The 26,842-nt window shown below is 39.8% G+C and overlaps 1 protein-coding gene across 1 annotated transcript; it reads left to right on the top strand.

The window, feature by feature from the left end:
- The first annotated feature begins 10,679 nt into the window (after window positions 1–10,679).
- hlfa (HLF transcription factor, PAR bZIP family member a) lies at window positions 10,680–26,296 on the top strand. The gene is made up of 4 exons (XM_034206185.1): window positions 10,680–11,036; window positions 12,203–12,544; window positions 18,352–18,554; window positions 22,675–26,296. The coding sequence occupies exons 1-4, from the start codon at window positions 10,922–10,924 to the stop codon at window positions 22,888–22,890; spliced, it is 876 nt and encodes a 291-aa protein (XP_034062076.1). The 5' UTR covers window positions 10,680–10,921; the 3' UTR covers window positions 22,891–26,296.
- The last annotated feature ends 546 nt before the right edge of the window (window positions 26,297–26,842 follow it).

Below are 26,842 nucleotides of genomic sequence, written 5' to 3'. Positions count from 1 at the left end.
TGTTGCCAATTTGCTACAATGTTAACAAATATGTGGTAATAAATGGGGCTAACTCATTTGAATCTACTGCAACACTTTTCTGTTCCAAATATTTTTTTCTCAACCTAGGGGTTGAGACCCCCAAGAGGGTTGCACATCATTTCTGGTGATTGCCAGATGAAAATGTAATTCCTTAAAATAAATAAAGAATCTATACCTGGGAGTGGCTATTATATTACATTGCCTGTAGCAGTGACAACGTTTGCGTAAAACATATATCATTGTGTTTGTGAGAGACAAAGTGTGTGCATGCACATGAGTTTCTGACTGCCCAAAAGCATCATGGAAACTGTTGTTCTAAAACTCAAGAGCATGATTTAAAACCAACCCACTCTCTTCAGTCTGCGTACAAATGACACGACTTTACACATTGGAAATGCGTAAAAGTACGTGCGTGCGTAGAAGTACGATTTTGCGTGCATATGATACGCCACGTTTTGTCCGTCGGGTCTTGGTAGACCGAAAGCTGTGTGGTTCATGAAAACATGTTCTTACTCAATACCAAGCCACGATTATTGTTTTTATTTTAAATCGTATTATGTCAGACTTTTTTTGCCGTCTGTGAGGAAAAGAAATAGGGCTCAGAGCTTCAGAATAATGAAATCTGTATTTTTTAAAATATTTTTTTCCTTCTAATTTGTTATTATTTTCTAAATAACACACTGTTATTTACTCAACAATAACACACAATTATCCTTGTTTTTATGTATTCATTTGATTCTATAATCTTGGGCTTTTTAGCATGCTTTTTAGCCGTAAATAAAGTCACCGGAAACAGACGTAGACGGTAAACTGATTACCCAAGATCCTCAGCTTGAAGCTCGGGATTTTTTAGCCCACGTTGGGATATGGTGTTAATGCGATATGATATCCGAAAAAAAATTCAGAGTTTAGGATGGCCGAAGACCAGTGGCGTGCACAGACATTTATAGGGGCAGGTGCTCAAGAGAAAAAAAGGGCACCTTCTGAGTCGTCGTGGCGGTCGCGCCGAAATTGTGCGCTCCGAAATTGTGCGCAAAAATTTGGCCGGATTTTGTTAGTTTCTTTTCGGTTTTTGGTTACTTTATTTCGGTTTTAGGGTTAGGGTTAGGTTAGGATTATGTTATTTAATTCTTATTTTTGCCTGATTTTACTGATTTATTATCAAAAAATTAATTATTTTAACATGTATTTGTATTATTCTAAATGACTTAGGGGGGTCCAATCTGAAGCTAAGGGGGGGGACAAAATCCCCCCCCCCCCCGGGATTGACGCCCCTGGTGGAACCGCCGGCTGCCTTAGCAGTGTGAGATTTATTAAAGGCACATCTTGTATGTCGTAATTGCATATATATTTATTTCAATAACCATATGCTGTCTGATGCAGATGCCTATCTAAAACAAATCAAATAGTAGGCTTACTAGCTTCTACACGCTAAAGCAACTGTAGTCAGGGATGCAAACTCATCCGGTATGAAAAAGGTGACAAGGATCCGAGCCCCCCGACCCCACGGAATATCGGCTTTAAAATTAGGAATAACAGAGGATTTTAGCAGTCAGAACAACTAAAGCAGCAGGTAATAATAACAGAAACGCCAAAGAGTTACATCTAATATAAATATATAAAAGCATTTATTTTAATTGTGTAGCAGTCAGTTTATAATTTTGGCAGCACTGTTGAGCATTTTGAAAATGTATTTTCATGCCTCTTAGTATTTTTATAATACTTTTCTACTTTCACTTGAGGAACATTTTGAATGCAGGATTTTTACTGTAACAGAGTATTCCTACACTCTGGTACTTCTACTTTTACTCAAGTACAAGATCTGAGTACTTCTACTTCTACTAAAGTACAAGATCTGAGTATACTTCTACTTTTACTCTAGTAGCCTACAATCTCTATACTTATACCACCTCTGTTTATAGCCTATGAAAAAACTATTAGAAAACGAAGGCTAAAGCTAACGTTAGCAGATAGTGACAATGATATTGCGACAGAAAAACTTTTCAGTTCACATCACGCTCTGCCGCTCTGCTCTGAACACCTGAACGGCCCGTTCTAACAGCTGTTCACCAGCGGCTCAGTCTGTGCCACAGTGACTCCGCACAGTTAACGAACACACCGTAGATAATGTAGCTGACCCTCATCCCGGAGCAGCAGAGTTCAGCCGGCCCGACAGGCAAGAAGACTCGAGCACACAGCTCGCGCTTCATATATTAAAAAAGAACACCATGCGTGTCATGATGGCACATAACAGCTCGCGACCGCAGATTATTTCGGCGATTAGATAAAATGTAAATTATATTTGACGCAACTTGTTACATTTCCATGACTTTTCCAAAACTTTGGGAAAAATATTGTTTTCCATAATTTTTCCAGGGCCTGGAATTTGCATTTTGAATTTCCATGACTTTTCCAGGTTTTCAATGACCGTACGAACCCTGTATAGTTTAGTTTGGCATCTGATTTAGGGGATTAAACAATATACTCGTTGTATTTGTTACCTGGTGGTTACTTACTTGGTCGTCACTAGGGCACTTTTAATCGTGTTGCTGCGTGCTGCTGCACCACACACCCGCCGTGGCCTGTCTGACTGTCAGCTCTGCGCGCTGCGCGTTCACGTTGAGAGCAGGGAAGGGAGGGGCTGCAGCCAGAGCACGTATGGGAGTGCCGCGGGGCACGTGTGGGGATGTCTGACAAAATTACAACGCGCATTTGGGGCATTGTTGTATATATTAGAACAGGCATCCTCAAACTACGGACTCTGGTCCGGATCCGGACCGAACCACCACTGTCTCCGGACTCTGAGCAAATTATACTTTTCATATGTATTATCTCTCTGTATTATATGTGAGACATCGCCACAACGCATTCACAACGAGTCAACATTCTCCGCTATGTCCACTGCAAACAGCGCTCTGCATGTCTGACTGTTCCACTGTGTTCCACCTGTGTGTGTCAACGCTTTGGTCCAATCACATTCAGCATCCAGTCAGCGTTTTTCCCCCCCAAACAATCTGCGAATCAGAGGCACAGTAGGGCGGGTCTTCGCGGAATGCGGGTGGGAAAAATGTGTGTGTCTCTTTCAACCTGTCTAAGTCAGAGCGAGAATTAAAAAAAAAAAAGATTCAGAGCGAGAGTTAACAGCTCATCTAGTTCCATCTGTACTGTAGCTAGTAGCCTAGTTTCACCTACCGAGGTGGCAATTGACACCCTAAAAATAGGCCTTGCCACCCCAGTTGGCAGCTTTGTTTTGAAAGAAAAGTTGTGGCTCATCGGACATTTATGAGAGAAAGTCTCTAATGTCCGAGTGCAAGTGAATGCAGCACAAGATGCACGTCATGTAACCCCGGTCCTGGCGCGAGCGTGGACATACGATTGGCGGCGATTTCATTTTGAACTGGACGGCGCAAAACGAGAAGCAATCGGACCCAAGCACTGAAGGAATGAGGTATTTGCGGTCTACATTGACAGAGAAGAGACTGTCAGTTTGGCTGTACTCAGCATTGAATCAAAACGCACTAAAGCTGTTGATCTTAATACGTTTGTGAGGCGTTTTGCTGAACAAAATGGTAATCGCCGCATTCAGCTGTAATAGACATGTCAACTTGATGCTCTGCTCACGGATGAGCAAACAAAACTATTAAGATGATGACCTTACGTGTGTAAATATATTTTTTTCTTTGAGGGGGTCTGCCCCCAAAAAACTGTTTTAAGTCCTAAGAAAGTCAAATAAGACGGTGTGTAAAACTACACTGCCCAGCCAAAAAAAAGTAACCACTTTGATTTAACTAGGCCAGTAGGTAAGGACTTTCCACTGGATAATAACTGAAGTATAAAATAATGCATGACTGAAGTGATGGAGACCATGTTGAAGGCAAACAAAAAGAGGAAATAACAGGTAAAATCAAGCAAATCCCACTCTCAGATTCCACAGCAACCAGAAGAACATAAATACTGGCTGGTGATTTGATTCATCAGCTTTGTGATGGAATAAAAAATGCACAGTGCATTTCCACTGACACCACTGACAATGCTCAGTTGCTGGTGTTTGTGAGTTTTTATGATGAGGCAAAGGGGGAGTTTGTTGAAGATGTGTTGGGCCTGACGAACCTCAGTGGACACACAAGGGGGCAAGACATTTATAAAGCAATAATGGGAATGCTGAATGAAAGAGGGTGCAGCTGCCTTTATTCATAACTGTGCAGCTCTTACACTGCAACTCTGAGGGGTCAAGCACAGACACAATAACAATGAAAACTGCTGCATACAGATTAATTTTGTTTTTGTAACCTCGTGTTAAGAATCTTGTTGCAATTGTTTAAAAGTTTGAATGACCGTAATAAACGGACCTTTGTCTTATTGAAACATTTATTTTGGACCTTTAAGATTTGTATTTGAGTACCCCTGTATTAGAAGCTTTTAATCCAGAATTGATCGATGTTACCATGAGCCACATACAGTACACTGTAAAAAAAGAACTTTCAAAAGGGCACATTGCTGTCAAGAGGGCAAAACGGGCAGGTGCTCAAGCACTACCTAGAGTCTATAGGCGCATTCACACTGCGGTACTTTTCCCACAAAGGTTCATGTGAACTTAGTTCATGTGAACTCTTTAGTTCGCATGAACTAAGTACAGATCGCGTTCACACTGGAAAAAGTCCCTGGGGGTGGATTAGGCAAATGAAGCCGCTGACGTCACTTGTTCTTCTTCTGCTTTGGGTTTACTGGCAGGCCGCAAACCACTTCACGGCGTATACTGCCGCCCAAAGTCCCCGGCCGGAAGTCCCCGGAGTTGGGGACTGGCTTCAGTAGAAGCTGCTGGGACTCCCAGCAGCTTCTACTGAAGCCTTCCGAGTAAATCGCCAGAACGCCGACACCTCCTCATCTCCACCGCTCCCATGTTTTATTTTGTGTTGCCATAAGTTAGTCTCTCTGCGTTTCTGCGCTGGGCTAATGCTAATGCTAATAATGCTAATGTGAAGATAATAAAATGGCGGCTTCACAATTTTTTTTGGGAGTTTTACGGGGCGTGGTTTGCAATCCGCCCAGCCAATCAGAAATATAGCTATTTTCTCACAAGAGAGCCGCTCGAAAGTCCCTGCTCTCTAGCAGGGACTTTCGTGGGGGTAAAAAGGTTCACATGAACTAATTTTAGTACCGGCTCTTTTTGGTGTGAACGCGATAAAAGAGTTCACATGAACTAAGTTCACATGAACCTTTGTGGGAAAAGTACCGCAGTGTGAATGCGCCTTATGTGTGCACGTCTCTGCCGAAGACACTACACTACCCATAATCCCCAGCTATCTTTTGGGACTACAGTCCCGTTGACAAACCCCGTGATTAACCCTCTGGAGTCGGTGCGCATAATTTTACGTAATTAATCATATATTTCCGATTATAAGGAGTAGAAATATGATTCAGATATCCGCGTAATCGCTAGTAGCTTTCCAGCGGTATCTCCTGTGAGACTGTAACCAGGGCACAGCAGCCAATATGGCCGCTCAAAGCAGCTTGACTTTACACTGTGGATTGGATTCGTGTGTCCGTCAAGGAAATCTCGCCGGCAGCCATCATGGTCTGAAATGACCAATGGACATCGAGAAATCACTAAGGACCTACCCACCAAGTAAACAAAACATAAACCACGTGTCTCCCACAAGCGACAAACTGTGGGGTAGAGCCGGGAAGCCAATACGGAAGTGCCACACACTGCAGTTCATATATTGGCCGATAGGCGATGGCTGCAGAAAGGAGCAATTTCCATAGACCCCATGTTAAAATGCCCAACTTTACAGCAGAAAAAAACATGTTTCTACCCCTGGCTCCATACATTTTATTATCGATATAGTTAGATTCCACCTTCATGATTATGGATCTGTGAGTGAATTGTTTTCTAACGCGACCCTTTTATTTATATTAGGTCTTAAAGTTTGTGCATAAATTAGGGCGTGGTCACATTGAGTGACGGCTCTGTCAAGTGCCTGCCGCTGTTAGCTTCTTGTCTCTCTGCTAGCTGCTCCGTGAAGCTACGGGGACTCTGCCTGCTCAGCTCATCCAGGAAACACAACTTGTAGCCGGCCGTGGTTGTTTGTTCTTCATGCTTATATATCGGACTATTGTGACTCGCTCTGCGGTTAAAACAGACGGTGCATGAATGCGGTTTTGCGGTAAGTGAAATTATAGTGCTTTATTTATGTGTTAATGATTTTAATCAGCTACGTAATGAATGGTAAGGCTTGGGTTAGCATGTAAGCTAGTGGTAGCTACATCGGTGCTAACGATTGTAATCGTAGCCTCCAAGTTAAAATCATAGACTGTGTATATAAAGGTTACAACGAAATAGACAAGTGTTAAGTGGGATAATACTGTTGAACAAACGGCTTCTGTTTGAGGTTGATAAAATAAGGTTACATCCTTGTAACTTAGAGATATTTTATTATGTAGGTAGGAACTGTATGCATTTTAGGTTAATTTAAATTGGCTATGCTCAAGTATGTAGACAAGCTAATGTCGAAGTAGTGTATGTGAAATCAACCTCACAATAAGATGTGTGTATATTACAATTATTAATGTCATATTTCAAGATGATTACTTAGATATTACAATATGGTTGGTTGAGCTGGAGTTCATTATTGAGCTTACATGTTAACGTCACAGTCATCTGAAGAACGAACCCAAACCTTGTTGTTTTTATTAATTGCATTACCAAATGGGTATCAAATAAACAGTAAGCATTGGTAACACAACTTCCAAAGTTACAGTAAAATAAAAAGGCCCCTGACTCGGACAATACACAATCCAACATGTTCAACAGAAGAGAATCAGTTATATTGTTTGTACACATGGTACGTTACATATATATATATATATATATATATATCTGTTTGTTTAAGGTGTCCAGACCAGAGAGTGAGAGACAGAACTGGACTCCTCACAGCAGTGAACTTCAGCACAGGTACAAAGACTCTTTTTTCATACTGTACAAAGAATCAAGAAAGATATTGGTTTAAATGAATGAAGTATTGACTTTAATACACTGATATACATTCCATTAAACAATACTAAATACTAGATCACCTACACATCAGTTAAGTTGAGGGTTTTTTCCATGCAAAAAGTTACATTTAGATGATAACAAGCAATATGACTTTGTCAGCTTTCTAATTTAATGTATTGAAGGCAAAGATATTTAACACATAGTGAGAACTGCTACTATTTATCTCTCAATATTGTCTGTAAAAAACGTGATAAAAGTGATTCTTTCAGTGAGACAATAGAGCAAGCTTCTACAGTTGCACTACGTTTTGATAACAGTTAAATATTATTTTGATAATAACATATATTTCAATGTTGATGAACTTCATACTGTTCATTCATAATCTGATTGTCTTTGTAGCTCATTGTTGAAATAAAAAAAAAACATTACAATTACAAAATAATTATATCTACAGCCCCTAAACACACAAACACACCGCTTTCATAAATAACACACTTGTTCTGCAATAATATGTTTTATGTTTCCTGTCATTTTTGTTAGGAAAGGACATGCCTGAAAGACAGGACATGTTCTCCTGCTCTGAGGGTCAAGAAGAACATCCAAGAGGAACATTAAAAGCTGATGTTATGAGATTTTAAGACCAGTACAGGACATTCACTAAGAAACTACTTTTATTGTAAAAACAGTCAGCTGATCGAATGCAGCTATTTCCACATCTACACTACATCAGCTGATTATTTCTATTTGCCTCACTTTATGAGCTTCACAACATGTACCTTGTTTTGCAACGTCACAAATAAATGGGGCCAATCTTCAGTCAGATGTGAATGTGTAATCTAACGTTTTCAGTAAGAATAATGGACAAAAGGAGTGCAAATACAAATACAATTTATTGAAATGTGAACCAAAAGTTAATCAAATGTTTTAAATAAAAAGCACATATGAACAGAAGGTGTAAACCTATTAAATGTATTAAACACATTTAGTCAAATAAAGTGACCGACAACTGTGCAGTTGGTATCAGCTGTGCCCAGCATGGGCTCCTTCATCAGCCCTGGTCCTCCTCGCAGAGGAAAGACCCTCAGTCCTCTCCAAACCAACAGACAGGACGTCCATCACACGGAGGTTTCTCCCTGAAGTCTCTGCAGCTCTCTGGACACCATGCTGTCTCAATCCGTCCACACTGAATATGAGATTGGGAAAATGAAAATAATAAATGCTTTAGACAATAAGAAACATAAAGTTGACTGTTGAGTTGCTCAGTTTTTTTAGATTGTCAATACTATTACTGTATAACTAATATCTCAGGTTAAGAGGCACATTCAAATAAAGATTGGTCTTTAAATACATTTTGTCTTTTGAATTGTTTGTCTAAAGTCAAGGATCTAGAACTGGTACTTAGTTTTAATGATACAGTCTGGTTATTATGCTGTTTGGAGGAGGCCTCACAGGTAAGAGCGCTAACTAGCTACCATCATATGTACCTTAGCTTGAGTTAAATGTATTAAACGTATAGTTAAGTGATATCAAAATATAAATAACTAATGTCATGCAAACATATTAATATTTGCTTGATTCCAGTGTTGAATTTAGCACAATTGCTTACAAACGTTAAGGGGTTTTAAGATTCTGAAGTATTATGCTAAAAGCTCAATAACTTAGATTATTATTTATAGTTTTGCTGAATAGTTTCATGTCCGCTTACCTTAGAAACGTAAAATGCGACGGCAGCGTGCAGATGGGGAGCATGTTAGCTTAGCTTGGTAGCTTCAGCTAGCTCTGGAACTTTCAGCTTGGTGGCAGCAGGTCCCGCCTCTAAACAATCCAGAGATAAGACATTAAAAGCAAAAAGTGGGCAGAGGAAAACTCATGCTTTCTAATGTAGTATAGTTGCTGAGTCATATAGTTCCAATGTGCATGTCGTATAGAGTTGCAGTCTGAAAACACCCATTGGCTCAAAGTAGGTCAAGTTTACATTCACGTCAGTCTTTGCTGGTGCTACTGTAGATTGTGCCCTCCTTTTTTCCCTTTGTTTGTTCACCTAAATGTAGCACCCCTGAGAAGCTTATTATGTCATGAGTGTGACAAAAACATCTTGACATGTGTGATATCTCGGTTAAGTTGGACAGTTTGTGCTCATTAAGGAACATCTGAGAAGAGAAACTGTACCAGTCAGGAATCTAAATCTGTGTCACTGGCTCAAATGAAGTGGCTTTATTCATAAGAATTTGGATACCAATATTAATTTTATAACATGTTTTGCCTCCAAAGGAATTGTAAATTAGACAAGTATTTAAAAAATGTGCAATTACACCTATCAAAATATAATAAATAACTGATTGTGTTGTTTATGTGCTTTTTTTTCCTCCAGTTTTGCTCCTGTCATTTCCAGTTAATGTCAAGACCAGTTTTGAGCCATGAAAATGCTTAAAAGCTGAATAAATAACTTTTTAATATATGTACATGTAAATTGGAATAGCACACATTTTTCGTTGTTTGTTGGATGACAAATGATTTAACAGTGTTGCTAGAGAAAATCCCCCATATATAGTTAGGAAAGCAGATTTTGGTGGGGTTAAAAGAAAGAAGAAATCCAGACGACGTAAAACTGAAGAGTGACAGTCTGATAATGGTAATGGACATGTCACTCATAAATGCTTGGCATACCTGCTCTAAATGCCTTACAGTGCTGCAATTGCAAACAATTACATGCGAGCAATTGAAACTTGAAATACAGCATTTTACAGCAGGCAGAGTATATGATTGATGTGAAGGGAATGCGAACATAAACTGTCAGTTTGATAATCGAAATATGCCATAAATCCACAAAATTAGGGAAACTATGGCCCTGATTTGACTTATAATATTTACACAAGTATTCTGAAGTAAACAACTAATGTCATGTGCTACATTTGTGGGGAAGAACTGTTGAGTTTAGTGAACCCTCAGCAGTAGCCTGCACCATGGCCGTAGTACCTGGCCCCAGGACAAAAAACAAATGTGGGACCCTTGTGACTATCATCTACTCCCCCATCCAAGGGTTTGGTGTCTTGATTTTAATTTGTAGTCATTTTATTTGTATCTATTTTTTAACAGCATTATGTTTTTATTTTAGGCAATGAAAGAACATTTTCCAAAAATCTGTATTATAATGTGATAAATGATAAATGCAACAGAGTATTAAAACAAGGAGCATTAAGTAACAACATTATAATTGCATTAAGTGGTGCATTATACTGTAAGTATACAAAGGAGAACATTATGATTAATACAATACAAATTCATTCTAGTATCCATTTTTTCACTTTTTATTTTATTTTGATTGCTCACAAACCATTTTTAGTGGAGGGGTCAAGAAGCAACAAGCTTATACAACAAAATCCGTCAAAAATAATAATGAAATATATGGGGAAAAAACAAAAAATGTAACGATAAAGAAATGTAAAAAGACAACAAAAATAGAAATATTATTTAAAAAAATTAGCAACAAAGTCGAAGAAATATATATATTTTTTTGTTGTATTTGGTTTACCTCAGACATTAAATATCCCACTGTCTTGTGAAGGGAGCATCAGTAAGCGTTGCCGCCCTCTGGTTCTTTGACGTCGCTCCGCACATGGATGAAGTGTCGAGGCTCCGTCAGAGCCATACAGTCTATGGTCAGAGCCCGCCCTCCTCCTCCAGCTATTTGTCAGCCAGCTCCGTCTACAGGCAGCCATCCGCTCACCATCCTGCTGCTGCGCGGAGTCCCGTGTTTTCGCTCTGAGCCCCTGCGTCGTTTTCACCGCGACTGCGAGGATCTCCGAGGGACCGGCAAGCTAGTTGGGTCGTGTCTCTTATTTAGGGGGGGACATTCGGCTTTGACTTTGCGAGATTTTGTTCTCCAATTGCCCTTCAAGACATATGGAGAAAATGGCCAGACCTCTTCCTATAAACGCAACTTTCCTGCCGCCAACTCACGGCGTGCTGAAATCCCTGCTGGAAAACCCGCTAAAGCTGCCTTTTCATCACGATGAAGGTATGTTTTTGTTTTTAAAGTAGCCAGCTTGCACGTACACTAACTCGCCTTTCGTCTCCCCTTCTGTCATGTTTATCCGCTGGTTGTTTTTATTCTGTAGACACCCATGGGTTTTGACGGTTTTGACAGATACAGCGCAGTTAAGACACAGATCAACTTAAATCATGCAGAGTGATATCTCATAATATTATTATTACGATCTTTGTCGAAAAATAAAGTTATCGTATTGGTTTTGCAGAGATAAGTAAAATAGAATGATGATTGTTTTGGCTGTTTTGTTGTTGACTGACAGATTGACACGGACTTCAGCTCAAGTTAACAAGCTAGTTTGGCTTTTGCTTAGGATCTAAATTAAATTATTATGAACTAATTTGATCGTGTTGTGACTGACAGTGCTGTTTTTAGCTCGCAGGTGCGTTCATAACCTTTAAACCTTCAATTGGATTTATATTAGTGATATCGCAGTCTGTCCACAGAGGGCGTCTTTTCTTTGATGCAGCTTTTGTGTATGTTTTCATAACAAACTGATTGTATTGTTAAATGTGTTTTTTGTAACTAGCCTACATTGTCATTTTTAATCTTTAAGGGAACACGTTTCTCCAATTAATCAGGCACATGGATTTGGTTTATTTGGATAGATTTCAATTCAATAGTTTAGACCAGTGTCAGAAATGTTGGGTGGCATAGAGCAAAACAAATCATAATGCTTGAGATTGAGAAACATTTGTATATTTACTTACCAGTTAAGGCTACTATCCATGACCTTTATGAAGCAAACATTTTAATTTCATTTTAATTTCAATCTCTTAAACACACAGTGATGTTGTTCACACTACACAGCTGTTATTACATAACAAAACATAACTAATCCCGCAGTGTACTAACCAATGATGCGGTATTTTTAGTCGAGTCTATAATTGTTTTCATCTATGCTACACACATCAACACAGCATGGCTCCATTTGGCAATGCAATTAAACACGACACGATCTTTAATTGCAGTTTTTTTATATATATAAACCAATTGTATTATATACAAAGGCTTTTAAGTTGTTCTTAATAGCCTTTGTTGATTTCCCCGAAGCATACTCTTTATTTATACCCATGCACTGACCCGTGATCCTCCTGTGCTGTGACAATGAAATGACTTTGTGCAAATATTCACAGGATTCGGGAAGGACCAGGAAGAGAAGAAGCTGGACGATGAGAGCAGCACAGCCAACCACCCGCAGTCGGCCTTCCTCGGCCCGACCCTGTGGGACAAGACGCTGCCGTACGATGGGGACAACTTCCAGCTGGAGTACATGGACCTGGAGGAGTTCCTGTCGGAGAACGGCATCCCCGCCAACACAGCCCAGGGCGAGCAGGCAGCACGGAGCGCTCGGGCATCTCCGCCTGCACTCCCCGCCACACCTTCCCCCAGCGTGGTGGACCTCAGCAGCCGCGCCACCACCGCGGTTCACACCACCATGGCTCCTCAGACCTGCCTCCACAGCCCCGGCTCAGCAGGTAGGAACCACGGCACCCGAAACTGAGGCCTGTCACAATAACTACTTTGGTTCCCGGTACAGAAGACGATTAAGGCCACCATTTTGTGGTTTTGTTCTGAGATTGAAGTCAGAATTCTGAGAACTTGATAAAACAAACACTGATCGGCAGATGCACAAAAATTGCACGTGTCCATATAATCCTCTTCCGTATACCAGAAATAATTACAATGAATCATATTATTGTTATTTGAAGACTATTTAAGGACAATAATAGTATAATATTGCAAATACATTTACAAAAAGCCATGAATTTTGAATTCTAAAACAGATTTACAAAAAATGAATGTATCAAGATATCCCAAATATGAAATGAAAACAAACAGCCATCACTTTGAATAAAATGATGAAGTCTAATATTAGTAGGGAAACCCTGCTGTTAAATGTTGATAATGATAACATGTTGGTGACATTCTTATATAAGCAAACAAACAGGCATGTAAACACAACAGGGATTATCAAGGTCAGCAGAACGTTATCCAGGTGGTTTCCACATATTGTGCCATAAGTTAATATCGTGTAAATGATCGAGGTCAAGCTCACAAAATTGCACCTTAGTTAATAGGGTTACTTATTGAAGTCCATATAATGTACTATAAATCAAACCATATAATGTACTATAAATCATTGTGACAGGCCTACTTTAACTTTCACACACTTGTTCACACCTCCACTGCCTCAGGGGATGCTGTAAAAGGCTGTTTGCTCACCTGCCACACACACCTACCACACACACCTGCCACACACACTTATCCTCTACCATTAGACAAACTGCCTGCCCTGAGAAATAAAGAGAACAATTGTTAATTCAAATATTACTCCCCACATAATCTCTCTTCAAAACAAGCAATCGGTTGTGGTTTTTTTTCTTCTTCTTCTTGGCAAACCAGCCAAAGGTGCATACTTCACCAACTGGACTGGAGTTTGGAACCAAACCGGAGTGAGCGCTTTCTGAGCTCAGAGTTTGCACAGTCACACATTTGGGGATATAGGCAAACTCAGGGGATGATGAGTCATAAGGACCTCAGCACCCCCTCAATAACACACGGATGCAAAAAGTATAATTTGGCCTTAGCCTCTCAAGTCTAAGATGAGTGATAAATGAAGGCGACCTGTACGGTACACTCTATCTGTGTGCATTCTGGATGTGTGTGTTCTGTTTTGGTCTGCATCTTCACATTTACCTCCTACATGAACATGTCTGGGGTCTCCTGCGGAGCGCTGAGCCATGTGACAGACACATGCAGGCTTGTCCCAGAAGCTTGTCACGGCACAAACCTTCCTTCCTCTCGCTCTCCCCTCTCCCCTTGCCTTTAACACTCTCCACTTCCCGTCCGGTCCTCCTCTCCCTCCCTCTCTCGGGCTCGACTCTGGCCTGGACTCGGAGCCAAGGCTCAGGCTGTTCCCTGCAGAGATCACATGGAGTCTGCTGTGATTTGGTCACGTGTGCCCGAATACTGTTCCAGCTCGCCAAGCCTCGTCTCGTTTAACCAGCCCCCCCCACAACAAACCTCCATCCCTCTGTGCTTGCAAGCAGCGCAGCAGGCGGCTGATAACATTGTTATCACAACCAACGCACAAGCGAGTGGGCGTTTCGCTGTTTTTCTCAGTCTGAGCAGCCTGCAGACTTTAAGGGTCTGTGCCGGGGCCAGGTTCAGGACATGTGACCCCTGCGCGCTGTTGGCAGGGGCCAAAGGGGAATTTGGATGAAGGGGGGGTCAGAGGGTGTGTTGTGGTGCATTCCTGCGTGTTAGTCAAGGAAAGTTGGCTCAGCGAAACATATCAGCACATTTTAGGAACTAGATGTAGAGTACTTATCATCGTGGAGGAATAATGTGTCCGAGTACAATCACTCAATACTACTGAGTACACATCTTTTTCTTTCTCAGTGTCAGAGCCAGTTTCCTCTGGCCTAGTTTCTTTCAAAGTAATGTCTTGTCATGCGGTGAAGGGACCTACATGTCCTGCCTAAGTGATCTGGAGGAATTATGATAATGATGATCAAGTGCATGTCATTATTTATGTTGTTAAATATTTAAAAAAAGGTCCAAAACCAAAAATGAGTCAGTCTGTCTCTCAATACATATAATACTATCTGTTGAAGACAAAAAACACTGTATTTGTATCAAAAGTTACTCAAACTGGAGGAAACGCATCTGTTTTGGACTATTTTCAGCTGTGGATTGAAACACAATCTGTCTGACATGTGTATTTAAAGCTGCAGGACAGTGATTGGGATTGAGTCAAAGTAATACAGTGTCAGGAATGCAGGAGCTGTTTTTAATAGCTTTTTGGATCACAATCAAGCTCTATGGAAGAATAGGTATCCGGACACACACAATAGGTGTTAGTAGAAAGAAAACAATCTTATTTCTGGTCTTTATTTTTTTCAGGATAGAAATATTGTAGGACATCACTGTGGTCACGTAAAACCAGGTTGATCTTCCGAAAATGCTGAAACTAGTTTAAAGCCAATTAGGGGGTAAAGGGCAAAGCACTCTCTCAGTGTGTGGCTGCTGTAGGTCCCACCCAGGTCAGAGTGCTGCATTCCAACCTGCAACACAGCTTATCTTATCTAAAGCTTCGATTTACACACGGCATCTATTGCACGTCTGTCCGTCCTGGGAGAGGGATCCCTCCTCTGTTGCTCTCCCTGAGGTTTCTCCCATTTTCCCCTTAAACTGTGGGGTTTTCTCTGGAAGTTTTTCCTTGTACGATGTGAGGGTCTAAGGATAGAGGGTGTCATTTTTCTCATACTGATATTCTGAACAATCTGTGCTGTTGTATTTGCAGTAAAGTGTCTCTACTGTAGGCTATTTTTATTTTATGTACAGCACTTTGGCTCGACCAAAAATCGTTTGTATATGTGCTATATAAATAAAACTTGATTTGATTTGATCACTGGCTGTAGTACTATCACCACACAGCACCGTGTTAACACTCTGATACCATCATGTAGCGTGACAGCAACCTGCAGCCGGCGTTGTGTGTAAACACATAAATACTGCCACATCAAAATGAAACCAGTTCAGCAAGGTATGCATGAGTTCAGCTTTCACACGGCTCACAGCTACCTTTCCTGGCCTAATTTTAGATTTCCTGTGCAAGGAGGGGGACTATTTTATTGTGAATCATCGACTTCCACTCCACTGGAATGTGTGGAAGGGCACTCCAGGTTAACGAGCGGGCATGTACTTTTACCCCGTGTTTTAACTCCGCTAATAAGGCGATCAAAATGAGCGGGAAAGGTGATTAAGGCGACACTGCTGGCTATTTGCAGGCCGGACAGATTGTCTCACAGCGGCTGGTTTTAGTGGGTAAGGAGCTTGCAGTCTGGGAGCTGTGGGTCTTACCTTTAAGGATGGGTTACCTCCACCAAGTCAGGTGATTGATGGCTGGTGGTCAGATCTTCTGAAGGCAAAAGGATCAATAGGTTTAAACCCTCTGAACCCTGAGCAGTTTCTTCAGTTGTTTTGGAAACAGCACGACCATAGCTAGAAGTAAAGAGGACGCAAGAATGTCTTCTTGAACATTTCTTATAATCTTAAAATACATTTAAATGCAAAGGGAAAAAACCCATGTTTAATTTCTTTGATCATTTACAACAAGTAGGAAACATTTTTTCATATTTCCAAATGGCCACATGTGTTGCCATTATGGGAAAAACATGGATAAGTTGATTTACAGAAAATAAATGTTTTAAAGACAACAGTACATTTGGGATCTGGGAAACTGGATGCACATTTTTACATTTTTTCAGATACATTTCATCAATTTATAAAGAATCATTTTCAACAATTTCCGGAAACACATGTTCACAAAAAAATAGTTTGATAAACGCACAACCTCTTTTAATATCAATATATATGTTGGACATTTCAGATGTCATTTTAAACCTCCCAACCTTTAACTCTCATGGTTTAACATAACTTTAAATTATTTATCTGTCTTATAATTCTTATTGTTTTAATTGGGATGTCGTTGTTAAGGGTTACATGATATAATAATAAAGGTTAAATGAATGCATCAAATAGAAAATCTCCATCTTTACCCAGCATACCTTGTGTTAAATGAGCTGCAACATAAACACCTCCTCAAAGCAAATATTCAATTGTTATGTTTTCATCGGGGGATTTTACCACATTTTCTCTGCATTACAGCTCAGTTCAACAAGCTGATAATGATCCGTTTCAACAGTCCTGCATAGTCTTTCACACGTTTGTTGTGGAAGCCAATAGCCAATTGCGGAGCCAATAGCTTCCTCTGATGTACAGCAAACACTTGCTGTTTGATTCTCATATATTCTCATCTGTGGGCCCCTCCTCAAATGTCCAAAGCATTCTGACCACGTACACACACTCTGACTGAAGGTCAGCCGCATTGACTGGCTGTCATGGCGAGCTCACACAGAAATGTAGGTCATGATGTACTAACTGCAGCAGCATAACAGCAGCTAATGAAAATGTCATATCCTTGATGGTTGTCATGCTCATCGTGCTTCTACTATCGAGCGGGGGGAACGCAGGTTTGGTCCGTGCGACGAAAACAAATGAGCCCTAATGTAATGGATCACAGAGAAATTGATCTGGATCTGTGGCTCATCCAGTTCAGCCCAAAAGGAACAATTAGAGAAGCTTGGCACAGGAGGAAGACGGACGTGGAGGCATGCAGATCCCCTTCAGAAGATGACAGCTGCTCTGAGACCAGCTGAGCTGCTGATAGCTGCACCGTTTATGATAAAACTATTATCTTACACATTATTTCCCCACCTGTGAATTTCAAAGCTGGTGTTAGAGCCCCACCTGCTGCCCAGATGGGGAATATACTCCTCTGGACAGGTTTTCTGTTGGGTTTTTTCTCGACAGTTGTCGAATGTTGAATGTTTACAAAACAAGGTTGTGCTAAGAAATGCATTTAAAGTTCTTCGTCTTCTATAAACATTTGTAATACTGTTTATCAAGAAACACAGTATTTTCTGAATAATTTGTTTTACAAAAACTGGAAAAAGAGAATGAGCTTTTCCACATGTGTTACCATTATTAGGAAAACAATTGGGTAGGTTGATACACTGCAAATGAATATGAATAAGTTATTTAACATCTTTGGGCTTTTGAAAACATGCACAATTTGTTTCAGATGCATTTTAATACATTTGTCAGATTATCAAGAAAATACAAATTGGCAATTTGTAGATGTTGATGTGAAAAGAGTCATGGTTTGGTAAATACAGAACCTCCTCCTCACATTTTCTTTAGGACATTTCAATTTGAAAAAGCAAAACATATTTTTCTTCAGTTCCTCGTAAACTTCAAATGTCAGAAAAGGCTATTTTCGAGCCTCTCAAATATGAAAATACCATGCCTTTATTTGTTTTAAATGATATTAAAGTGGGTTTTGGACTGAAAAATTACACTTTAAAACATTACTTTGCACTTTTAGAGTAGTTCCTCACATTTGATAGACTAAAATCAAGCAATTAATCTTCAGTTGCAGCCTACAATCATAGTTAAAAAACAAGGAAAGGTAGCAGTGAGCCCCCCCTGTGAAGCCCCCCTGTGAGCCCCCCTGCTCCGTATGAGTTCTCCTTACACAGCTGCTCCTCCCGCCAGCTTTAAGGGCTTCACTAAGAAGAGCTGCTGGTGCAAAATGAAATTGCACTTTGCCCTTTAAATGTTGCATTTACAGTCAGAATGAGAGGTGCTTGGAGTTTTCCTCCACAAAATGGGATGAATCTGTGCACTATGCTAATGTGTGGTATTTGTCTCTCAGCCCGGGACACCTCCAGCCCCATCGACCCAGAGTCCATCCAGGTGCCCATCTCCTACGAGCCGGACCCCCAGGACCTGGCTCTGTCCAGCGTGCCCGGACAGGAGATGTTCGACCCCAGGAAACGCAAATTCTCCGCTGAGGAGCTGAAGCCGCAGCCCATGATCAAAAAAGCCCGCAAGGTGTTCATCCCAGAAGACCTGAAGGTGAGCTCTGTCGGGGGGGGGTTAGGGCTGCTCAATTAATCGTATTTTAATCGCAATTACGAGTATGGCTTGGAACGATTACGAAAACAACGTAATTGAAATAAAACGATTACGAAAACAACGTAATCGAAATAAAACGGTTATTTTTTTTATTTTTTTTTAGTTGAGTTATACTTAAAGTTCAGGTTAATCAACTGTTAAAAACATAATGTTTTTTCTCCAATAAATGGATGTTTTCAAAGTGAATGAATAATCGCATTTAATAATCGCAATTACAATTATTCACCCAAATAATCGAGATTATGATTTTTGCCATAATCGAGCAGCCCTAGGTGACGTGAGGTCAGATGTTTGCCCTGCTGTTATGTAAGCAGCTCAGAATAACCCCTAGGGGTGGAAGACAAGCTGCAAACTAAATGATACAAGGCTGAGCAACATGATGGTTTGAAAAAGGCTTTCTATGAAAAACTTGATTGTAGTAAGCTGCTGTCATATACTTCCAATATTCTTTCATTTCTTAAATTGCTTATTTATTGTAAACTATCAGAATATTATCTTGGAATTTAAGTTTCTTGATCTCCATTTTATTTTTAAATATTTGCATTAACACAAGTAAGAATTTGCATTAAAAAGATCAAATTAAAAACATATATTTATATGAACATCAGAAGTTATTGTAAAATGTCAAATAAAAATATGTTAAAGTAAAATACAAACCAAATCAAAACCTAATAAATGTGCAGTTTATTTAGAACATTTAACAGTGATCAGTATGAATACAAATATGGTGCTTGATATTCAATATGTAAGGTACCAGTACCAAGTTTTTGTGTGTTTTTATTGAAAGAATACTTTATTTGATACTTCATATTAAATCCAGCCAAATATGCCAACATTTAGACTAAAAATGGAAATATCTCTGATTTAAATCAATAAGTATGTGATCACAACATAATCAATAATCTAATCTTAAAGCAGGAGTTCTGTTTGTAATGTTCTTTATATGACAGAAAGAGATTTAATGTGCTGATGTTTCTTAAGTGATTGAAAAGGTACTGCAGCTTTGGTAAAAAAAACATTGTTATTTAATACATGTTGCACTATATTTAGCAGCCATTGTTGCTTTCTTCAGGTTCGGATGACTCACGCAGCCTTAGACAAAATGAAAAAGCTCCACTCTGACGTACGGCAGCCCAGAAACAACATCATTACCTTTGTATTTTATTAAGACATTAACCTCCAAGGTTTTCAGCAGTCTGTGGATTAAAGTTTTAACTGTGAGACAGTAAAGGTATTTGCTGGTGGGAATAACTCAAACTGACAGCGTTGGGTCAGCAGAGCTTCCTGAGTTGACCTTGTGACCCTGCCAGGAGCAACAGGCCTTCACCATGGGACTAATCACTCCTCAAGACCAAGCACCAGACTCTGGGGCTGAGGGGAACAGAAAAGGACATGACAGTATACGGTATATACTATGCAAGGGTAGATGTTAAAAATAAAGATTCTGAAAAAACGTTTTTACCACGGTCGCTATTATCTGATTATCATGTGATCAGAAAGACCTCTTACTGTATGACTACCAGCCTTTTTCCCAGCTTCTCTCAGATTTTTGAAATGGATAATGACAAAACCTGAAGACATTTTTTTTTTTCAATTGTGCGAGGCACGCCTCCCTTGGGGGGCGCCAGAGAGCTTCATGGGAGGCGCAGCATGAGAAAATAAATAAAACGAGAAACAGTGAAATCTAGCTGGTTAATTTCAGCTAACTTTATGCGAGCGGCAACATGCAGTGTGCGAAAAAGCACACGTCTGATCGTCTGGGACGTGTTATTTATAATATCGGACAAATTACATCTTTCCATTGACGTGTCCGACGGACAAGTGACGTTTTTCGCCCCTAAATGTTAGTTTCGGTTCTGCTTGTCGATTCCTAAGGAAATGCATCTCGCCGCTTCCTGTCCTGTTAGACGGGGCGGGCGGGACGTGTAGCACAGTGGCAGGGTTGGGAAGCAAAACTCGGTTCCGAGTAAGAACAAATAACAATTGTGCGGTCCCGGGAATAATAAGAGTTGTGGGGACAGGAGGCGGAGGCCGAGCACCGCAGACCGCAGCTCTCTCTCTCTCTATGCTCCGTATCAGCTGATCGCTGAAATGAAAATACTATTTATTTACTTTTACAAACAGTGAGCCGCTGGGCAGCTGCAGCATGTGTATTGCACAGTGGCGAACCGTCAGGGCCTTCAAGGTATTCAGAGAATACCCTGGAACACTCAGATAAAACAAACAAAAAATCGATTTAATTATATAAATACAATTTTATAAAATGTAATAAAATGTATATAAAATGAATAAATGAGAATCGTATCCGTGTTGTTGATCTGTAATATTACAATGTTACGTTGATTTGTTTGTCCTTCTCGGACCATGCACTACGCATTTCAGTGGTTTTGTGTTAGAAAAGAAAGCAACCAATCAGATCTTGTTCTGGGTCTCTGGGTAGAATATCCTTCAACCAAGGTATTCTACATCCTTGATAGAATGCCCTGGCCGTTGCACTGAATGAGAGCGTACGTTTGGACTGACAGTTTCCCTCGGCTCCAGGGTATTCTAGAAGGCCTGCTAGTTAACTGGCTCGAGACAGAGGATCTAGATCAGTGCTTCTCAAAGTGTGGTCCGCGGACCACTGGTGGTCCGTGAGCGCCCCCTAGTGGTCCGTGAGTATATTGGTAACATTTCACATTTGAAATAAATAAATTAATTTAAGTTTTCCGCACTCTCGCGGGAATATTTCCGCAATGGAGCGAGCTTAAGTTTCACTTTAAATTGCATGATATAGCCCAGCGCAACACCTTCATCACACATGTGGCCACTTGTTTGTACCATTTTCAGGCGATTTGTAAAAAACAATGTGTTTTTGGATATTTGTGGAGTTAGGTGGTCCGCGAGTATTTTTTTATTGGTTAAGTGGTCCTTGGTATGAAAAAGTTTGAGAAACACGGATCTAGATGAATGCGACGAAGCAATTCATGCCGTTTTATTGTTTTTAATGTTGAAATGACAAGTGCAACAGGTGAAGATGAAGTTGTTGCGGAATTGTTGTGAGTACCCTTTTCAAGACGACAATTCAGTGAAAAGACGGACATTATCATGCCGCGGAGGGGAGGGGGGGTGTGTATACAGAAGGTCCAGTTGTGATGGCCACGGTTCGCCACTGGTATTGCAGGACTCCGTCTCACAGGCAGGTTGCAGTGGAGAGGACTGGGACTCAGCACGATAGATTCAAACACACACACGGAGACGAGACAAGAAGAGAGAATCAGTCGAGTCATTTCAAATGGCGTGCTCAAAAAAGAGAAAGGTAGACAGCGAAAACAGAGCATTTAATGACATTTTCTCTTACTGGACCTATTTGAAATGCAATTGAATACCCCTGCATTATAGCAACAGCAACAACAACAACAACAACAATAATAATAATAATAATAATTGGGAGGGGGCTGTTCTTATGTTCTCTGAGGGGAGGCTCACCTTCCCACACTTTGAAAACCCCTGCCCTAAATAAATGTTCTCATGAACTTTAAAGCTTCAGTTTTGATTATTCGTGCTGCAGCACCTCTTTTCACCCTCTGTCTGAAACCAGAGCCCAGTCTGCTCTGATTGGTTAGCTGGCCAGCTCTGTTGTGATTGGTCAACCGCTTAGAAATGTCCCTCCCCTTAGCATTTACGCACGTAAATGCATGTGTTGCCTGTTGGAGCCTTTATATATACAGTCTATGGTTGGAGCACTATTTAAAAGAAGTGCCAGTGTTATGTAGTGATGTCACTATGTTACCGAAGTAAACAAAGGATTCCAATGGAGGTGTTTCAGGCAGGGGGGGAGTGTGTGGGAGATAAACTCCCTCTGGATGCACATAAACCTATTGAACACATTACAGGAAAGAGAAAACCCCAAAAAGCACTAGAACCTCTTTAATATTTGCTTTTAGAGTATGTCGGTGTCAGAGTTGTCCAGCCTCAATTTGTTATTATGATAGTTTGATTCATATTATAATTAATGATATATACAGTCTGTGAATAAACCCCTCTGTTCAGTGTTGACACCTCCTCTCCGCTCTCTCAGGACGACAGGTACTGGATGCGGCGCAGAAAGAACAACGTGGCCGCCAAGAGGTCCCGGGACGCGCGGCGGCTGAAGGAGAACCAGATCGCCATCCGGGCCAGCTTCCTGGAGAAGGAGAACGGTGCCCTGCGCTGCGAGGTGGCCGAGGTCAGGAAGGAGCTGGGCCGCTGCAAGAACATTGTGGCGAAATACGAGGCCCGACACGGGCCCCTGTGAGGCCCCCAAAAAGAAAACATCCCACACCCACTCATTTCCCCGACCCGCCTTCCCTCGAGTTTAAAGGACAATGTGTCTCTTTTGGTGGCACCCCCCCCCCCCCCCCCTCCTCCTCCCACAAACCTCCCCCATCTTCTATCATAAGCTTTGATCCTTCTTTTAGTTTCCGTACATATTGTTCCACTTAATATATAGAACCATATATTTACACACACATACTTCCTGTTTTATGTACTGAGCTATGAGCCAACCCACCAGCTGAGTCCCCCTGCTACCTTTTTGAGAGTCGATGCCATGCTGTTTGTCGTTCACTTTCATACCAATTTTATACGTGAGGTAGAGACTGAAAACTGTTCTCTCTCCCTTGTGCTTCTTCTGCTGTGGTATAACATGTGATGTGTCTGAGAGCCTGCTCAGACCCCACAAAATCTTGAGTTTTGTATTATATTTTCTTCCCATCATCTTATACTGTTTTCGTGCTGATCATGTCGTTGTTCAGTTGTCCCTCACAGCTTCTCTAACAGCTCGATATTATTAACGTTCAGAAAGCACTTCCCAAAAAGATTCCCTGTGCATTCGTGTCGTAGATTTTCTTTTCTTCTTTATCCTGACACTGAGCAATAATTCCTTTCCAGAAGAAAACTGACATGACTACCTAACATGCTCCTCACCCCCCTTGCACTAATACGTGTCTCACAATCTGATCCGGTTATCTCAAAATAAATTCCTCCACTTCATATTTATCAGCATAATTTTCTCTCAGATGGAAGATTGTTTTCGGTTATATATATTTGCATTCTGTTTATATAATTGTTAGTATTAATACTACTATTGACATTGTCGTTTAGCTCCTCCTTGTTTTCAGATTACAGCATGATTTTTCTTTCAAAGAACGATAAGCTTTTTATTTGTTTTGGCAAAGAAATCCCGCTTCTGCCTAACTTAGCATGATTTAATATGAGTTTGATTTTATTTTTTAGAAATCAATACAGATGTCTCTCATTGTAGCTCTATGTTTGCCCTCTTTAAGGATGGCTATATGAATGTAAAAGATGTTGACAAAAAAAAGTTGGATGGTGTTGTCCAATACCGTGGTTAACCCGATCGATTTGTTTACTGCAGACCAAAAGATTCACAACAGAGACGATATATTGGTTACAAGAGATAATATGTTTATATGAACCTATTCTATAAGTTGTTCTTTTTGTACAGTATTTTTCCTATACATTACTGAACTATGTATTTTAAAGGCACAACAGATCCAGAATATTGTTATAGAATACATAGCTAAAAAAAACGTATAGTGGTATTTTAATATTCTATATTAGCTTAATATGTGATATGTGAGATTTGTGGATATTCAGCAGCACCCAAACCTCCTGGGCATTATTCTCATCATCATCACTACAAATATTATGACAACACTCCTTTTAGGCTCTTATGTCATAATCCCATTAAACTCTGAGGAAGCAGATGCAGTCCAGAAGAGAGAATGTACAGCAAAGCACTTTTGAAAAATCGACAGAAATCAGACGTGTTTGTTCATTATGTTTGGTGATGTGACATTCCCCCGACACTTAAGGACTTTTCGTCTTTACAATGCTGAATATTCTTTTAGGCTTTTCTTGTTTTGTTTTTTTTAACCGCGCAGCTTGTGAGTAATTTCTTTGTGATTTCATTTGACGGGTTGAAGTTACAATGAAGGAAGGGAAGCTGGTTTATATCTCTGCTTTGTGTGGGATTCGGCCGATGCGTGTCCCTGAACCTGAGTAATGGATACTGGGAAGCTTTCCTTATTTTTCTTAAATGAAGGCTTACAGTAGAGTTTCCCTCAAGGTCTGTTGTGTTGTTGTGTAGAGCTGCATGCTGCTTTTCGCCAATCAGTCCAAGACTGGGGTGGATTTGTGTTTTTCACGGCTAATATTGACATTTCTGATAGAAAGTATGGAAGTCCATTGCTACCAATATTACAGTAGGACAAAATCATCCAAATTATGATATTATTTTATTTTTCGCTAAAAGATAAAATAATTATGACCAAAATGTATTTGTTTGCATTGAATATGAATTCAGTTTGCAGCAGATTAGCTTAGTTTAGCACACACTTTTAAAAAATAGCTTAAGACAGGACATTTCAAATGAAAAAAACTTTTGTTATTTAATCTTCAATTTAAGTGTTTAGATAGTTAACTTTAGTCTAAGTTATCTCAGTGGGTCTCAAATGTTTTGGTCACCATTAATGTAAACAATTATTTCCGAGGCACATGTTTATATGATCATTATAGTTATAAAAAAATAAGAGAATAAATGAAAAACAGGTATGAAATACTATATGACAGTAAAACAAGAATAACGTTTAAAAGTGTGATTTGTAAAATATCCATAAAGAAAAAGTAAATCTGTTTACAGTTCTGTTTCATATTGATTTGTAGATAAATAATAATAAATTCCGTTTTTTTTATTGATTTGGTTTGTTATTGAATTTTTAGCAGCTATTCAGTTTCAAACATAAGATTATTTGTTTTACATACACATTAAGCACACAAATGGCACATTTATTTATTTAGTTTTTTGTTGTTGCAGATCTGGGCTTCCGTATTTTTGTTGAGATATCTTTACATTTTAAAGCATCAATAATTGATCTACTTCAGGGTGAAAACTGTATTTTAAAACAAAATCTTTGAAAAACAAGAGTCAATATCGGCCCAATGAAAACAGATTGAATCTCAGTCCAGACTCGATTTAACTTTATTGATCCAATCCAAAGGTGTGTGTGACATAAAATGGTTATTTTTTTAACCACAAACTATCGTCTTAGTATTTTTGCGCTTTAGAGGGGGATTCCCTTCCTTATCTGCACAGGCGAGTGTGAACAGGGTTCGTAGAGAGAAAGAGCGAAGACTGGAACAATGCCTCCTGAATCTGTGGGGCATCTTTTTATGAAATAATATATATATATAGGAAAAAGCCAATAATTAATCCATGTGTATCCCAAAAGTACCTCACTGTCGAGTGATTTCACTACCTCACCCGGAAACGTTAACCATAATTCTGAGTCTATTCCAGTGCCTTGAATACACTGACTGTTTCCCAGTCTCTCAGCAATGTAAAGTTCTCATCACCAATCGGATAGGTTCACATCTGCACTGAAGGGCTTCTTAGTGCATCAAAAATAAATTCTATATATATTCTCTACACTGACAACTCTGTTCATTTCTTATTTTGGACATTGCAACAGACTTGTAACCATTGTATTCATGGCAACACCAACGGACTGGTTCAAAGTGTATAAAAACACAGACTAAATGTGTTTTGGTCTTGATTGTCATGGAATGGATGCATAACTTTTATTTGTGCTGTTCAGCCTCTCTGTAATTTGTAGTGTCTAATAAAATCCCAATTCTTATCCGCTGTGTATAATTTATCCGTTCATTCATACATGTTTTTCTCAAAATGACCAATTCTTGCAACCTTGCCACAATTTTTTGAATAATTTCTGCTTGATGACTTGCCTTGTTAAAGGTTAAATATACAGTTATAAAATAAGTATAATTATCAAAGGAGCTGGGCCAGACTGGTCTGTAGAATTGACTATTGAAATGTATATTTTAAGTATTCAAAAGTGGCACTAGTCTAGTATAGTTATTATTTAGATAATCTGAATAAAGACATTTTACACATTTGTACATTCTTTGTGCATTTGATTAGGTTTTGATCTTTAGTGTAATTATGGTGTGTTCCAGTTGTACTGGGAAGTGTGAATATCTAAGTTCCTAGTCGGACTTTCTACTTGGAAACTCAGAGATACCTCGCCATACCCGAGATCATCCGTGATCATCATTCAAAATGGAGTCTCTGCATATGAACATTAAGAGAACACTTTAATATAAAATGTTTAGCTCTTCTGTATTATTTGTCACATTAAATCAACTTTACATATGGTCCTGCTCAT

The sequence above is a fragment of the Gymnodraco acuticeps genome, unplaced genomic scaffold (assembly GCF_902827175.1).
Source record: "Gymnodraco acuticeps unplaced genomic scaffold, fGymAcu1.1, whole genome shotgun sequence".
Lineage (NCBI taxonomy): Eukaryota > Metazoa > Chordata > Actinopteri > Perciformes > Bathydraconidae > Gymnodraco > Gymnodraco acuticeps.
This window is presented reverse-complemented; position numbering and strand designations above follow the sequence as displayed.